Source organism: Zosterops lateralis, assembly GCF_965231275.1.
Source record: "Zosterops lateralis genome assembly, chromosome: 3".
NCBI classification, from domain to species: domain Eukaryota; kingdom Metazoa; phylum Chordata; class Aves; order Passeriformes; family Zosteropidae; genus Zosterops; species Zosterops lateralis.
The window spans coordinates 89389371-89405923 of record NC_139764.1 but is presented as its reverse complement, the minus strand read 5'-3'; the positions used below and the strand labels follow the sequence as shown (position 1 = coordinate 89405923).

The 16553-nt window shown below is 38.4% G+C and overlaps 1 protein-coding gene across 1 annotated transcript in view; it reads right to left on the bottom strand.

Moving 5' to 3' along the window:
- HMGCLL1 (3-hydroxy-3-methylglutaryl-CoA lyase like 1) overlaps nucleotides 1-14418 on the bottom strand; it is a 77142-nt gene extending 62724 nt beyond the window's left edge. The window contains exon 1 of the mRNA XM_083856649.1: nucleotides 14262-14418. Coding sequence (XP_083712775.1) covers nucleotides 14262-14366 — 105 coding nt within the window. The 5' untranslated portion in view covers nucleotides 14367-14418. The remainder of the gene's footprint in view (nucleotides 1-14261) is intronic.
- Nucleotides 14419-16553: the final 2135 nt, after the last annotated feature.

The following is a 16553-nucleotide window of genomic DNA, read 5'->3' as shown; positions in this document are numbered from 1 at the left end:
TGATTGACTTTAGGGCATTAACAGTATTATGTGGCAAATGCTGATAAGCCAAGAAACACTTATATTGTAATTAAGAAATAGTTTAGCTCCTGATTGTGATGGTGTGAATTGTAACATCTATACTGTCTCACCCTTCACATGAGACTGAAAATAGAATAAAAGTTTTTAAAACACCTATCTCTGGGTCAGCAAATAGTATAATCCGACACATACCTAGACCCATGGGCCAACTCTTCAGCTTGACTCACTGACCTTCACTCCCAGCTGTAACCTCGGACCTCCCTTAACATCACAAAGTCATCCGATGACCTGGACTCATGCTCGAACCCCCTCCAGACCTACGCTCTAGGACACCACTCTAGGCCTACCTTTCTCACCCCACTTAGCTCCTGTGGGACTGCCTGGTGACCTGCCTGTTACCACCCTCAGATCCCTCCCTTAGGGAACGGCTGGCCCTCATACTCCATGACAGAGAAACTTCTTATTCTAGAGTTCACACTTATATCTGAACCTTGTTCCTTAACATCCAGTTCAGATATATACTCCCTGAGTAATTCTTTACTCCAAGTCAAACCAGCTGGGATTAGAATGCAGCCTTTTTCTCCCTTTCTTGCCCCTTTCTATCAGTTGCGTAAACAAAAGTGTAGTTGTTGCTAATGCCTAGCACCCTAAGGATAAGCTTTGTTGATGGAGGCCAGAAATATCACACTTTTCAGATTAGAGTAGCAGCACTCATAAAAGACATCTGAATATTTGTGTCTTGTGTATTAACTCTCTCTGATTTATCTTCTTACCCACTGGAAGCTACAGTAATCAGATGCTATGACAGTAATACCAAAGAATAATGTTTTATTCAAGCAATGAACAAGGGTTTGACATGAAAAAAACCACCAAAATCCAATAGTAAAAGAGGTTTGTCTGATACACGAACAGAACCATGTTTGGAAAAGAGAAAACTTAAGCATAATATGCAATTGTGCTAAATCACCTGTCACACAGACAGTCGCCACAGACGTACTAAGTTTGCAAACCAATTTCACAGCACAGTACTTCCCTGGTTTTAGCAAAATGCAGTGAGATGTAGCAAAATAAATAAGGAACTCCTTTCTATAAAAAAGAATATTTCTTTCAGACAAACATAAAATAGCACATTTTCTGAAGAGCTACAGAGTTAATAAATCAATATAATCTCTGTCTGCAGGAGTCCGAGAGAGGGAACAGGAGGAATTCCTCACTTCTCAGACTGTTTTCCTTTTTATTAGATCAGAAGAGATCAACTCTCACATACTTTGGCTGAAACACCTGCTGATTATTTTCTATGATTTGTAGTTTACGATTTTGCTTACAGTGGCTATACTTAATGGATGGGAAACCAGAACCTGCAGCTGCCTCCAGTACACAATTTACCTCATATAACCAATTGAAGTAAACTCAGCTTGAACTATGAACACAAACTGAAAGTCTGGAACTGTTTTGCTCAATTGAAAGGGTAGTCATACATTTGAATACTGTTTGGAGGTGTCTACTTTCACTTTTATTTTCAAAGCATAAGAGTAAAATATAATAATAATACATTTTTAAATGCATGAGAGGGTGAAAGTTGCTTTCTGTTGTTCTTTTCATATAACACCTAAGATTAAACTCATGTTCCTTCTTAGGTTACTACTCATTTTCTCCTTCCACGAGGAAATGCAGAGTTCAGAAGTAGTAAACAAGCTTAAAGAGTCTTCACTGTTTTTTTTACTGTGTCCTGGGTTTGGAATACATTCTGAAACTATGACTTTTAATCAAACAAATTACACGGGTTACCATACTGATCTCACAACAATATCATCCTGTATTTCTTTATGACCTTCTCAGTTTCTTCATAAACTAGATTTTCTTCTTGATCTCACCATTCTTTGAACAGAACACAAAATGCAACAGTGTTTCTTCCAAAACTGACAAGTGTTTTTGTGGGTAGCACAATACAAAGCCATGAATTGTTCATCCATAGTCTTTAGCTTTAGTTCTGAATAAATCCTTGCTTTCTAACTTCTCATACATTGCTTTCAAACCTCAAAATTGTACAAAGCATAGATATGGTGAAATGATAGCACACACCTTAACTGGTGGTGTTATCTCAGGGATGCAGTAAAGGCTATGATGGATTGAAAATCAATAAAGCAGTATTTCCCACTTTATATAATAGTCATGGGCAAAATCTATTATATAAGCATTTATGAAGAAACATACATAAGTTTTACATAACATACAATTACTAGTAGTATTTCAAATAATATAAATAAATATAGGAAAAGATAAGCATATAATTTTCAACATTTAGATTTATTATTAATTTAGTAATTTCATTGTTATTTCCCTAACTCAATAGAAACAAAGCCAGTGAAACTATACTGGAAAATATATAAGAAGCAATTTTGATGTGAAGATAGTAACAGACCCCCAGAAGTTTTTCTCTTCAATAAACAAAGGGAAGAAATGTGAATTATATGCATTGAATTAGATATATTACATATTTTAAATTGTGTTCATCAAAATCATGAGAGTTTATGCTGCATTCTAACTGTTCAGCCAAGGACAACTTATTGCATGTCAGTATAGAGTCACAGAGACATCTCCTGTGGTCATGGCTTAAATTTACCAAACACAAGCTCCAGTGGGTTAGAAAATTCCACAGACACATGGCAGGTTAACAAAACTGCTGTTCTGACAGCTCTTCAAAGAAGGAAATCTCAGGAACTGACTGAGTGTCTAACAGAAGTAACAACTAGTTCTAAGTGTAACTGGAAACCTTGTCCAATTCTCAGAATTCTCAGCCATGATGCTGGATGCTTTCAGAAAAAAAAGAAGTAGCATTACAGGACAAGTAGAAAGATAAAATCAAGCCCAAAGATTGTCCACTACCTTTGAAAACAAACAAATGCCTTCTTTAATATTCATGTCTATATTTTACAAAAATTCATTCATAATCTGACAACAAAAATGATAAGCCGCATTTGCCATAATGGTGTCCTGGATGAGACTGAACTTTCTGAACTATCATGGACAACTTGACTTGACACCTTCTAACAAACATTTGTGACTGCTTTCAACAAATGTAGAGTACATGGAATAGAAGAGATCAGAATACCTAAATTACAGGAAACAGTTCATGTGACCTAAAAAGGCACATAGATGTGCTGTAGTCACAGACAATTTTTGATAACTTGAAAAATAATGATCAAGGAATCTACTAGTAGTGTCAGGTGGTAGCAACCACAGTTGTGTTACAATGAAATCAATAATAAATGTTACTAGAGACCTCTATTATTAACAGGAAGCCAACACAGCCAGTCACTTCAGCAAAAATTAAAAATGTATTTTCAGGACATGGTGTATACATTACCTTTTTCTATTTCCCTAAATGCTTCCCTTGGCTAACAAGCAGCATTTCTCCATTAACCAAGCTGATTTACAGCCAACTTACTTTCATCCACATCCCTATCTTGGTCAAAGCCTGGAAAAGCAATTATACTCTGCCATCTGGGGTGGATTAAAAGGATACAGAGAATGGAGATCAACAGCATACTGATGACACTGGAGCCAAAACCTCCCACACTTTCCTTTACTATTATTTATGGTAATAGTATTATGGTGTGTACAGTGTTTTACAGGCAAGACTAAAGACAGAATTCTAGAAGGGAGAAAGAGTGGTGTTTTTCCACACATTGAAAAAGCAGAGGCATGATGATCATTACAAATCCAACATGTGCAAGTAATTTGCTCTTTAAAATACTTTGGGATATCAGTGGTGGGGGGAAATGAATATACTGACAATTCAGCCCATCCACCCTATCAGGTAAGTCTCTCGAAATAACTCATTGTCAATAAAAGTGATTTATGCATAGTTCTTTAAGAATTAAAATTAAAAGCTGGAAGTAAATCAACTATTCTCCATTACTATTGCAATCAAAATCATCTACTGTGTCCAAAGGCTGGGCCTAAAAGATCAAGTAAATCACGAATTCAAGTACAGGTGGCCCACTGCTATGTTTTCCATAGCTCTCTTTCCAAGAGACACTGACTAAAATGACAGTGGTTTAATGGCTATTTATTTCATCACTGTTGGCAACTCATCCTCCAGGAGAATTTGAAATTAATAAAGCTCTTAAGAAAAACAACATCTATAAAGCGTTATCGTAATAATTTCCCAATAATGATAAGGAAATGATAACTTGAATACTACGCCATTCTTGATGTTATAAAAATCTTCCATTTTCACAATGAAATTAGTCAAATTTGAGCATATTTAAAGAATATAATTTTCTTCCTATTTCAATGAAAATAATTTAAGGCATTAAAATTTTTCCTTATATGAAATTTTAAAACATAAAGATATAAAGTGCTAGTTTTTAAATGATCATTTAAAGTAAATTATCACTTTCTAAAGGCTTACTAAAAATACTCATGTAATAATGATATGTCACAGCATCTTCTGAACTGGTTAAATGTCTAATTTATTATAGTAAATAATAATGTAATTTTTAGCACATTCTCATCATGTAAACCTGAAACAGTGAAGTGGAACAAGTAGAAGAAAATATATTGGTACTGGAGGAACTGTGACAAAGACAAAATCAAATTGGGAACATACCACTTCAGGATGTTTGAGAAGATTAAGGGTTGTCATGGCAAAATGAATCATGCTATTTCGTAATTTTTTTATTGCTTTCACTCCTAGGCTTTGCACATTCGGGAAGTTTGGGGGTTTTTTCTGGATAATAAAGTGCTCAACTGATGAGAAAGAAATGTATGCTGTTGTAATATTGGTAATAAGACCAGTGTTAACTAAGGACAAGAAAAAAGGAAAAAATATCTAGTAGTGTTACTATTTATTAGCTGTAATTTCATTTTACTGTGATACATAACCTTAACTGAAGGATTTTTTCCAAACATTGACAATAGATCATACTACATGGACTAAATGGCAATGCAGCCATACCACTCATTAAGCTCAAAATGTCCTGAAATGTTCTTAATGATAGGACTCAACTGGACTTTAAAACACCTGAACTTAAATCTTGACACAGTTATGTCTACAGGTGTCCTAGGTATGTATACCTGTACAGTAATGTATATATTCACATAAAATGTCTTAAGGTTCCCTAAACACAGCATGCAGGACACAGGACCTGTGGCTTTCTGGAAGTCGGAGATAAAGGAGGATATTACAGGGCATCTTAAATGGCATCATCAGTGAAGACTGGCCAACTGAATGAAGCCACTTAGCACTGTCAGCAAAGGCCAAAAGCATATCCAACAACTCAGCAAACACTAGGGTCAAATGGCTAATTACAGGCACCCTTGTGCATCTGAGATGCATCTGATTTGACCTCTAGCCATTGTGCCAGAGAGCACTAGTCTCCTGTAAATCCTATTCAATCCCTGCCAACCCTATAAGCCATCTCAGGGGATCTTAGGGCATCTCACACAGCACCAGACAAGAGTGCTTAGGAAATTTGATCAAGTCATGAATATCAAAAAATGGCAGGGAGACAAGAAAAAATTCTCAATCATCAGTTGATTCCTCTCTGCATCGCCAACAGCCAACTGGCTTAGTAGCTTGACTTTCCATCATTTTCATTCATCCCATTCTGGCAAAAGTGACGTGCCAAGGCCAATGAACTGGCCTATACTCTGTCTTCTCTTTCCCCAATAAAATATTCATGTACACTGCTTTACTTCCTATGAAGCTAGTATATAGTTCAATTCAAATTATGTTTCCAGGGTTTTTAAAATTCAGCTGTGATCAGTTGCAGATTCTGTTAAATCTTTTCCCTAATCCCAGTGTTCCACATGATATACCTTCATCACTTACCTTGTTCCTCCATTTCTCACATACTAACGCCTATATTTAATCTCATCTTAACTACTTGCATTAAAAGTAAGCCCTAAAGCCACATACAGTTCCTTTCCAGATGCTGCTGTTGAATTATTTCCCTATGGGCTTCACCTAACATTCCGGCAATGTCCTCTGGCGCTTCAGTCCACACATCACATCCATTCAAAGCCTTTAAAAGTCTTTTTCCAAGAAACTCATAAACTAACACCTTTATTCCCACACAAAACAGCTAACATCTGTGGACAAAAAACCCCACTCAAAGAAGAAATGTCTACCCAGAACAGTTTTTTCACCAGTGCACCTTTTAGCAGTTTTTGCATGTAATAAATCTGGTTTTGTCACAAGAGCTGCTGAGAATGACTCTCATAAGAATATTTAATCCAAATAAATTCATATGCAATGCCACAATTGGAGTAACTTCCATTCATTTACATCAAGCTGTAAAATAAATCTCCATTTAACAACAGAATTATCTAAAAACAGTATCAGCTACAACAACATTCCAACAGTAAGTACCATTTCCTTCTTATCACCTGCACATCTTTTCCATCTTTTGCAACATTAGAATTTTGTCGAAAATGTTAATCAAAATCTTCACCATTGATATATATATATATATATATAACCCAGTAAAAATTAGAAAAGAAATCTGTGAGCTGATTACTTCTAACTGTAAGAAACTTAAGTTTGAAAGGCAACCCTTAGAACTGTTCCTGGAAATATTTTTCTGAAATGCGAACCATGTGTTTAGCAGTTTTCTGGTTCCTCTGAAGTGATTGATTAAAGGACCAGATAATAAAACACATTTCTGATTAATAATATCTTATGAATTATTTTATTATTATTCATTGCATGTTATGTCTCTATCAACATATTAAAAAATAGAAAAAAATCCTTCATCTCTACTGCAGTGATTAATTTTAAAATGTATGGAACCATTTTGGCATTTCTACCCCAAAAGGGCTATAGAAGCATACATTACACAGAAGTAATAAAATATTTCCCTTTTGCTGAAAACCAAAAATGCTGAATTTTTTACAGGTATTTAGCACAGTATGAAAGTCTGATTTTGATCATGCTCTTAGCTCAAAAAAATTTCAGATCAACCAACAAAGCAACTTCTCTCAGAATTTCAATATTCTGATGACTTTTCCTAAGTGACAGAAGATGCATGGATTAGATAGAGAGAACCTTTTCTTACATATTTCTGCATAATTTTTATTCCCATTCTTAAAATTATTATTTTTCTGTTTTAGCATTTTCTGAGGTTTTTGAGCAAACTTTTAAGGTGGCACAGTTTGCTCAGCAAGTTCACAATACCACACAACATCATCTCTTTCATATTTCATCTATCTTTTTAAATATACCTTTGGGGGAAAAGAAGGATGCTCCAGAAAATATTATACCTTTGTTGGAACCAAGCATTCCACCCTTAAGCATTCTAGGTACTCAGCATTCCTTCAAAGCAAAAAAAAAAAAACCTTAAAGTGAGTTCAAAACCAGAAAATTTGATTAATTAGGAGCAGTAAATATTTTGCTTTATGAAAACTTCTATGTCTGACCAGTTGGTACAGTAATCTTCTAAGGTGAGATTTCCTTACCAAAACTGAAAGATAAAAGATCCACAAATTTTAAATAAGATCATTATTAAAAGATATTCTGATTTACTTCAGTAGGAATTAAATTTGTATCTGACTGATCTTTGGCAACTCCTTTATCTTTACTCCCAGGTGAAGGAATGAGAAAAGAACGATTGCAAGATGCATGAATTTTAAAATGATGATTTGACATGTGAGGTGTCTTAAATCCATCCTCCTCCTTGAGCTGGCATGCGAGGAAATGAACATCACCATGCCCATATTTAGGCTTTGAAGGAGATGGAGGTGGGGAAAGTGAAAAATGGGATCTCACCAAACAGCAGATATGGGGTCTGAGTAAAAACTTCCTATGCGTTTTTTTAGTTCCTAAATTTGCAAAGCAAATCCTTTACAATACTTCCATCTTTATTATAAAGTTTTGAGCTCCCTTAATAATCCCAGAATAGCATAGATACCTATCAACTAAAAATCTCCTGTTATCTGTCCAGTCTGTACAGGCCAATGGTATATGAGAACTGAAAGTCAGTGACTCTGCTGTAGGTTTGACTTACACTCTATAATCAGCCTCTTAAATTCTAACATCCTGTTTGGCACCCCTCACAAACCAACATCTCAGCCTTTTCAGACTTTCTCTCTTCAATGTTCTTGAGAATTTACTCTGCAGCATGTAAAATACCTGACTGAAGAAGTTGGCATGAGTCTAGTGACTGAATCTTCTGAAGGGGAAACTCCTCTTGACTTCAAAGACTATTTTACAAAGAGCTCAGCACTGCACTCTCCCTGCTCCAGTTAAATTCAGTGGGAGGGTGTTATATTTACTACCTTCATGTCAGCATGTATTATATGTCATTCATCATTTCAAAATTCAACAAGAAAAAACAGCATGCTGATACAAACTTAATAGATTGTTATAATTTAAAATTAAATTATAATATCTTCTACTTTATTCCTCTATTTTATTTTTATAATAACCTTGTATGCTTTACATCTTATGAAAACCAAGAAAATAAATGTTCCTTGGAATCTGCAACAAAGAAAAAAAAAAGGTCCCATTCTTGGGACATTCTTGTAATGTATTCACTGAGAAAAAGATCCATTCAATGACTTCTGTATTGACAAGGCCTCTGCATGTAGAAGAATACAGAAAGGCTGGAAGAATGTAGAACTGAAAACCAGGAATTTTGTAGTGTCTTAGTAATCAATTATTCGGTCTGAGGTTATACAAAAGACACCACAAGGTCAGGATAAAAATACAGAATGAGATAAGAACAGTGAGCAAAGGAGAGGGAAAAAAAGATCTTTGCCCAGTGAAATTAACATACTTCCTCTATAACGATTTCATTAATTATCCTTAAATAATGCCAATCTTTGAAAGAGTTAAGAAACAAAAACTGCAACATGAAGTCCAGGAAAACTACCTTGGGTTTTTTCCACTTATATGCAATTTTCATCAGATTAAACAAAAAAAAGTAAATTATGTATGGTAATTGTCATAGTAAATTAATAAATTTGCAATATTGTTATCAGCAATTTTTACAGTACTTCCTAACTAGATAAATTAAATTTAAAAATTAAAATAGCCTAAATAGTTACTTGATGAGAGCCTGCAAATGTTAATTTATTCCTGGAGTATATAATTACATGGAGATAAAAAGAACATGAAATGCAGTATGTCTCAAATCAGTTCCTCTGAGGTGTACTTAAAGACTCAGATAAAAGAGATCAGCTATCTCCTCCCAGGTTACCTAATACCTACCATATCCCTCATTTTAATGCTGTAATTTGAATCAAGAATCAAACATAAGCGAGTAAGACATATATAATTGTCACACGGACTGTGGGTTTTGTTGCTATTCTTGAGTTACTTTAAAAATAAATTTGAGAGGTTTCTAGCATATGTTTAAAACATGACAATCTGTTACAAAATCTAAACTAGCAAATTAAAACTGCAAAAGTAAGACACTTGTGTGCATCTCTTGATCCAAGAGTGTCATGCAGTGAGGAGATGAGGGAATCTTAGTCTGTGAATTTTCAGTCTGGATATTTAGGCATGTAGCACATAAATCATTGCAATCAAGGCTCTGAAACAGAAATTAACTGTCTAACTTAGAGGACTCAAGTTTTTGCTCATTATTTTACATGTTTCTATTCCTCTCCAGTTATAAAACTTTCCAGTAGTAATATCCTGAGCAACTGTTAATGATTCTGGATATAGCATTCCATATGACAGCCAAAGTCTGTGACAGAAATCCTACATCATAACATAGCACACATTAGCATTATTTAGACAGATTACACATCCTAGAGTCACAGCTACATCCAGCAGAATAAGAGACTAGAGTCTTATTTTCGCTTTTTTCGTTGTAACTGTAGGTAGCCCTCACCATACTACAACTCCTAATATATTCTTATTTTACTATACTCCTTAGTGCCTCTAGCTAGTAGTACATAAATGCAAGAGTTTAAGAAAAAGATAATTTAGTTATATTTAACCACTACCCTCTTGCAGAGTAGAATTCCCTAGTTTAAAGTGGCAAATGAGTACTCACACTAAAGTTGACACTCTGACGTATTGTAAGCCATGCAATGTAACTAAAAAACTGACATGGAATTGTCTCTATTTTAAAACATTTAAATATCTATTCCTTACTGTATAATCTTTAAAAGTTCTTAAAAACCAAATAATTTTCACTACTATGGAAACCACATCATGTAATCCTTTTAGTAAGCCTAAATCATATCTTCATTACTGTGATTACAAAGCTCCTAAAGAATTGCACCAATGGATAATTTGGTTTTAAATTTCTACTTTATATTTATTATATGGACTGAGTATAAGTGTGTGTTTGGGGGTAGCAACATCTTCCTTTATTTTAAGCACCTTCCTTTATTTCTTCCCACCCTGTCTGCATATCCTCCAGATCTTAACTCTAGATATCTAACAAACCTAAGTCATTTTTCATTTTACCTCCCTTTTCCCAATCATTCCAGTGGTGCAAGACCTAACTTACCCCAGCTGAAATTCAATTTCTTGAACATGACTAACCAAAACTGAACAGATACAGTTTCTTTGCGATGGCAGCAGCATCTCCCTGTTTGACTGGAAACACTTGATCTTACTCTATCTGAGAAGCTAACTTGATTTTTTTAACAGCTATATTGGCAGCTCATAGTCATCCAATGATTTGTGAGGATTCCAAAGTTCTTCTTCAATCTCTTTTAACAATAAAGTTTCTAGTTTGGGTTATAGGTCTCAAAGCACCTAATCATTCTGTATCCTTGAATTTCATCCCAGTCTTTTACACTTCTTTAGCCATCCAGCTCTTCCCTGTTGTGTCCTTAGCATATTCCTAGTGCATCGAAATTCAATTCTAGCCTACGTGAAAATATAACATTAAGTCTGTATGATGAGACCAATGTCAGTTACTCTCAGACCATCTCTCCTCCAGCAAGAAGGTTCCTGCTAAACCTGAGGACAGCAGCAGATAAACACCTTCTCTACTGCTCAGCCTGAGCATTTCACAAAAAAGACCACAAAGTACATTACACACTCTGGTCAAGTCCTGTGAGTCACCATCAGTAAGGACCTTGATCGCTGCAGAAATCTCCCCAATATTGCAATAGCTACAGCCACCTCTTTTGAGAGGTGCCAGCACATTTTACAGTTCTCATATAAATCCATGTCTTTAAAAAATTCTCTTGTGACTATCGCTCTTATTTTGTAAAAATAAATCAACCTTTAATATTAAGTTAATCACACCTGTTAATAAAAACCATGAACATTGGGGTAATGCTAAGGAAATGAAGCTGAAGTGTATTCCTTGTACGAAGCATTACGGAAGCATTCTGAAGCAAATTATTAAGAAATTAAGAATATGGAGAAAGATGAACACACTGCAAACAGGAATGTGATCTCATTGACTAGACAGGTGTTCAGTAATGTTTTGATGCAATGCAGACTAGTCTAAATAAGACTAAAAAGGTATTAGTAACTTCCACAAATAGATAGTAGAAAATTCTATTTACTGTCTGTTTAGCCAGCTAGCCAAATTACCTGTTACTTTTCATCTCTCTTTTTTAGTAACTTTACTACTCAAGAAATTCTATCTTTTAAAGTCAAATATTGTTCTAAAAATACCACTAAAATGCTTGACTAAATGAAACAGAAAAAAGGAAGGGAAAAAGACTAAGGACAAAGGAAAAGGGAAAAAAGGGAAAAAATGAAGACAAAGAATAAGACCCACTACTCACTCTAGAACCCATTATTTCACCTCTAGTAGAGCTTCAAGTGGTTAAACCTGGACAGGACCACAAATTAGTCAGCACAGTATATAACCAAATTTTTATATATTTGGGGGTTTTAGACAAAATAGAATGATTTTTTTTTTACAAGAGCCCTGGCAGCAACATTTACATTTTACTTGGTGGTTAAAGAAAAGTCCTCAGTAACTCCCGAAAATATTTCAGCAAGTAAATAAACTCTTTATTTTTATCAGGCATGAAAGCATTATTTCTAGGAAACTGTTCTTGCACCTAAACTCCCTTTCCTATTTTATTTCTTAGTGTACCCTCATAAATATAATTATAGTGGTGCTGCCATAACTATCTTGCATACACTAGTCATTAAAAAAAAAAAACAAAAAAACAACCAAACAAACAAACAAAACAAACAAACAAACAAAAAAACCCCCCACTTTTTTACAACCATTACTTCAGCCAGTATAGTTTCTAGATCATGTAACAAGAAACACTTTTTTTCTAGAACAGGATTGGTATGCAATGCACTCCTACATAAGGAAAACCTTTGTGGGTTGTTTAAGAATTCCTGCGAGAAAAATGGAAATTTGAACAGATTCATGTAAAGTCACAGCAAGGTAATGCAGAAGCAAAGGTTAAAACATGAACAATGACCACCTCTGGACTTAATTAGAGCACTGTGCAGCTCACACCCACATCAATGTGCACAGGGAGGTTGGCTGGTGTTGATTCTCATGTTTGCTGTTTACAGATGAAGACACCTTGGAGGAGGAAAAATGGTGATGAAAATGAACGAAGAGCACTGCAAAAATTAAGTAAAATGATCCATTACAACAAAGATTAAGTAAATGATTACAACAAAGAAAACCTTTTTTTTAAATCTACTATTTTCTGAGAAGATGTAAATGATTGTTTTTGACTGCAAATCCACTGTTGCAAAAGCCTTTTCAAATGCTTCATCTGATAGGGGGAGAGAGACCAATACAATCAAGTGGCATATCAAGATATTTTGAAGGAAACTTTCAAAAAGTGTTCAGATCTTTTGAAAGAAAATGATGCACCAAAATGTAGCGAGGGCATGTGAACAGAATTATAGTGCTTTGTGTCTGGCCTGATTAATAAAAGCCTGTTAATTGTATTTTATTTCTTTACCATAAAAAAAAAATTTGCATTTAAAAAAAAAAAGGTTGATTTTTTTCCCCCAAAATTTAATGCTGGATAGACACTATTCTCAGGGAATTACAATAGCTGGAAGCTGTATGAGGCTTACTATACAAAGCTCCATGCTCACAACAATGTTGCTTTAGGAATTCCATACACGCATCTTTTGAGACACGAGGCTCAGACCATCTGAAGCAAAATGAAATTGCTGCCAGTTTTCATACCACTCAGAACATTTTTCATCATCTCTCCACCTCTGAAGTCACATTGCTACCTAGTAATTAAATTTCACTTCCAAAGAGTGGAGAAAAATAGATGATGATGCCACTGCCTATCTGAAAACATAAGATGTAACAAACCAGAGGTGCTCTTAAAAAAAAAATTAAAAAATCTATTTAAATACAGTTAAAACTATTTTGTTCTAGGCTTGGCTTATGTTTCTAAACGTTTGAAGCACTAATTACTGGAGCTGGAGTTGGACGGAATGACTGTTCAGAGAGGATATGCTGTAACTTTCCTTCACTTCTTCCCCTACAAAGCCACGCTTAGGACAGCCACGGCCCACGGTGTTGACTGGGCAGCGTGCCCGGACGCCTCACCCAACCTACACTGCCTGCAGCACTGTCCGCACCTGCTCACAGCCCACAGCCCACAGCCCACAGCTCACAGCCCACAGCTCACAGCTCACAGCTCACAGCCCACAGCTCACAGCCGGGAGGGAGAGCCGCCTTCCCCACTCACCCCGCCGCCGTGACAACCCCCGGCCCTGCCTCCGCATCCCTACGGCTGCAATGACTTCCCTCCACCGCAACGCGCCCGAAACACGCGTGTAAGCAAGACAAGCTGCGTGGAGCAAGGACAGTGCCGTGGCCCCACCCAAATGCGTGTCACCCTGCCATTTTATGATTTTCACACAGTGAATGGTCACGCGTGGCGAGGACGACTGCTGGGTGGGTTTGCCGCTGCCTCACCGCCCCCAGCGCCGCCCACCTGTGTTCGCACTGCCGGAACACGGCGTAACCCCAGCCATGTGCTCACACCCTGACCGGGCACAGCCCGGCGGCGAGGGCCGGGGGGTAACGGCCTACCCCCTTCCCCGCTGCTCCGGACAGAGGAGAGAGCCGGGCACCGCCGGCGGGCAGGGGCAGCAGCGGCGCAGGGGACAGCCCTGAGGGGCCAGGGGGCGGCCAGGGGGCGGCCAGGGGGCGGCCAGGGGGCGGCCAGGGGGCGGCCAGGGGGCGGCCAGGGGGCGGCCAGGGGGCGGCCAGGGGGCGGCGACGCCCCGTCCTCCCCCTAGTGGCTGCCGCGCCCCGTAGGGCCGACCTCGTCCCATCCATCCCTTGAGCCGCGCCGGGCGGTACCTGAGCGGGGTGCGCGGCCGCGGGCGGCTCCGCGATCCACAGCTGCTCCTTGAGGAGGTGCTGGTAGCTGAGGCAGTGCTTCAGCGCGGACGGCACCGTGCCCATGGCTCGCCCGGCACCCGCCGCCGCGGGGTGGGCGCAGCCTCCGGCCCGCGCGCGCGCAGCCCCGCGATTGGCGGAGCTCGAGCGCGGCCGCCGTCTCACGCGCGCCGGCCCCGGGGCTCGCCTCACGCCTTTCCCTGCCGCCTGCCCCTTCTCGCCTCCTGCTCCTTCTCGCCGCCTGCCCCCCTCGCTTTCTGCCCCTTCTCGCCTCCTGCCCCCCTCCCTTTCTGCCCCTCTCGCCTTCCCGGCCGAGGAGCCGCGGCAGCGGGTGGTCCCGCTGGTTGCGGGCTGGGCCGGCCGCAGCCGCCTGCAGTGGCGGGGCGGGCGTGCGGGAGGAACGGCCGAGGAGCGGGGACACAGCCGTGCTGCCCCCCTGGCGCCCGCACGCCCGCGGGATACCGGGCCCAGCCTGACCTCGCAAGGCTTTAGGCAGCAGGGGAAAAGAGAGGAGACAGGTTAAGTGGCAGGGCTGCTTCCAGACCAAGCCTACGTGTCCTGTTCGGCATCCCGGGGCTGTGCAAACGATGCAAGATAAAGCAGGTCGTGCTCGCTCGGGCGTCCAGGTGACGCAGGGCTTCGTGTGCACACCGGCACTTCTGCTTTCCATTTAGGTAGCAAAAACTTAGAGCGTAGCAGATGGAATACTATTCAGGTTTCTACAGCTCTCTCCACAGCAGCAAGTTGTATATTGTCTGCTCCCTTACATTCTTTGTGTCAGCCAACTTCCCAAACTCCTCTCAAGCGAAAGTTGTTCCTGGATCATTTATTTTCTGGGGTATCAGGGATATTTTGTTACATTTATTAACCTTTCTATCGATTATTTTCTGTGAAAGATTATCAGGTTTGCCACCAAGTCTCTTTCAGTTTTTCACAGATAGACATGATGCCCTCAAAGCCCCTCCTTTCTTTTGCATTTCATACTTGTCATTCTGTGCATCTAAAAATTGTATTTCTATAGTCACTGGAAACCAAAACTGGATGCTAATTGATTGTCTGGGAAGCTTTTGTTTTTCAAGGAAAATCATGGCTTTTCAGTAATAAGATATTTAAAATATAATGTAAAAATTTAAAAATATTACTGGTGGATATCTCTGTAAATTCATATCCGGCCACTGAAGAGTGCCAGGAGGTTTTTTTACCGACTACTGTCTGATGCAGTTAGTATCTTTTCTGCTTTTTTTTCCAATAAAGTATTTCTGAATTCAACATGCTTTTATTTTCACAGTTCAAAATTCCACTTAAATGCTGTCTCTGGTCTTGTTAGAGACCAACAAAAGACTTGCTTTGGTCTTGTTACCTGTATAGTTAGGGATAAAATGTAGAGAAGCTGGCAAAAAATCATGCCTTTCTTTTTTGTGTCCCAGTGAGAGAAAGTTTATCAATGATGTATATGTGAAGGGAAAGGCACTTTAGTAAGGTTATTAATTTAATTTTTTACTTTTCTGTACATTCCATAGCCAGCTGGAAAAAGGATAAAAACTGCAATTACAAGATAATTAAGAGTATGTCTGTGAATAAAGTGTACCTCTCCTACCTACCTCGCCTGTTCCCAAGTTACTCCAGTTCCAAAGTCACCCTTCTTACAAATACCTCTGAAATTAGCTACATTATAATGCTCGGCAGGTAGCTTATATATCAAACTGCTATTTTGTGCACATTAAATTCTTTCTAATGGTATTGGTTTTATGTCTGTTATTGTTTTGCTTTTGCAGGGCTTAAAACCTCAGTGGGCTCTTCCAGCATACAGCCAGTGTGAATGTTTACTGTCATAAACCTGCTTCAACACTCAGAGTGCTGAGTCTACATATACTGAAAAAGAACATCTTTATCTGAAATCCCAGTGTTGTTGAGCAGAGGAGGAAAATATAACAGATACATTCTAAAGTAATCCCAAACTGAGTTCTCAAGCAACAATTTCTCATTGTTTCTTCTCTGATCTACCTCTCATTCTCTCTGCAATCAGAATTTGTTTTTCACCTTTGCCAATTTTGCACTGAATTTTTCAACTGCTCCTTCTAAATGCAAGGAGTTGTTTCAAAAACAAGAGACTTATAAATAAAACACATTCAGCTGAAACATGCATACTTCTTGAGAGAAGAGTGCGATAACCTTTCTATTGAAAAAGGCCCTGTGTGTTAAAATATTCAGAGCTAAAATGAATTGTTATTTCTAAACATGAGTCGTGTTGGA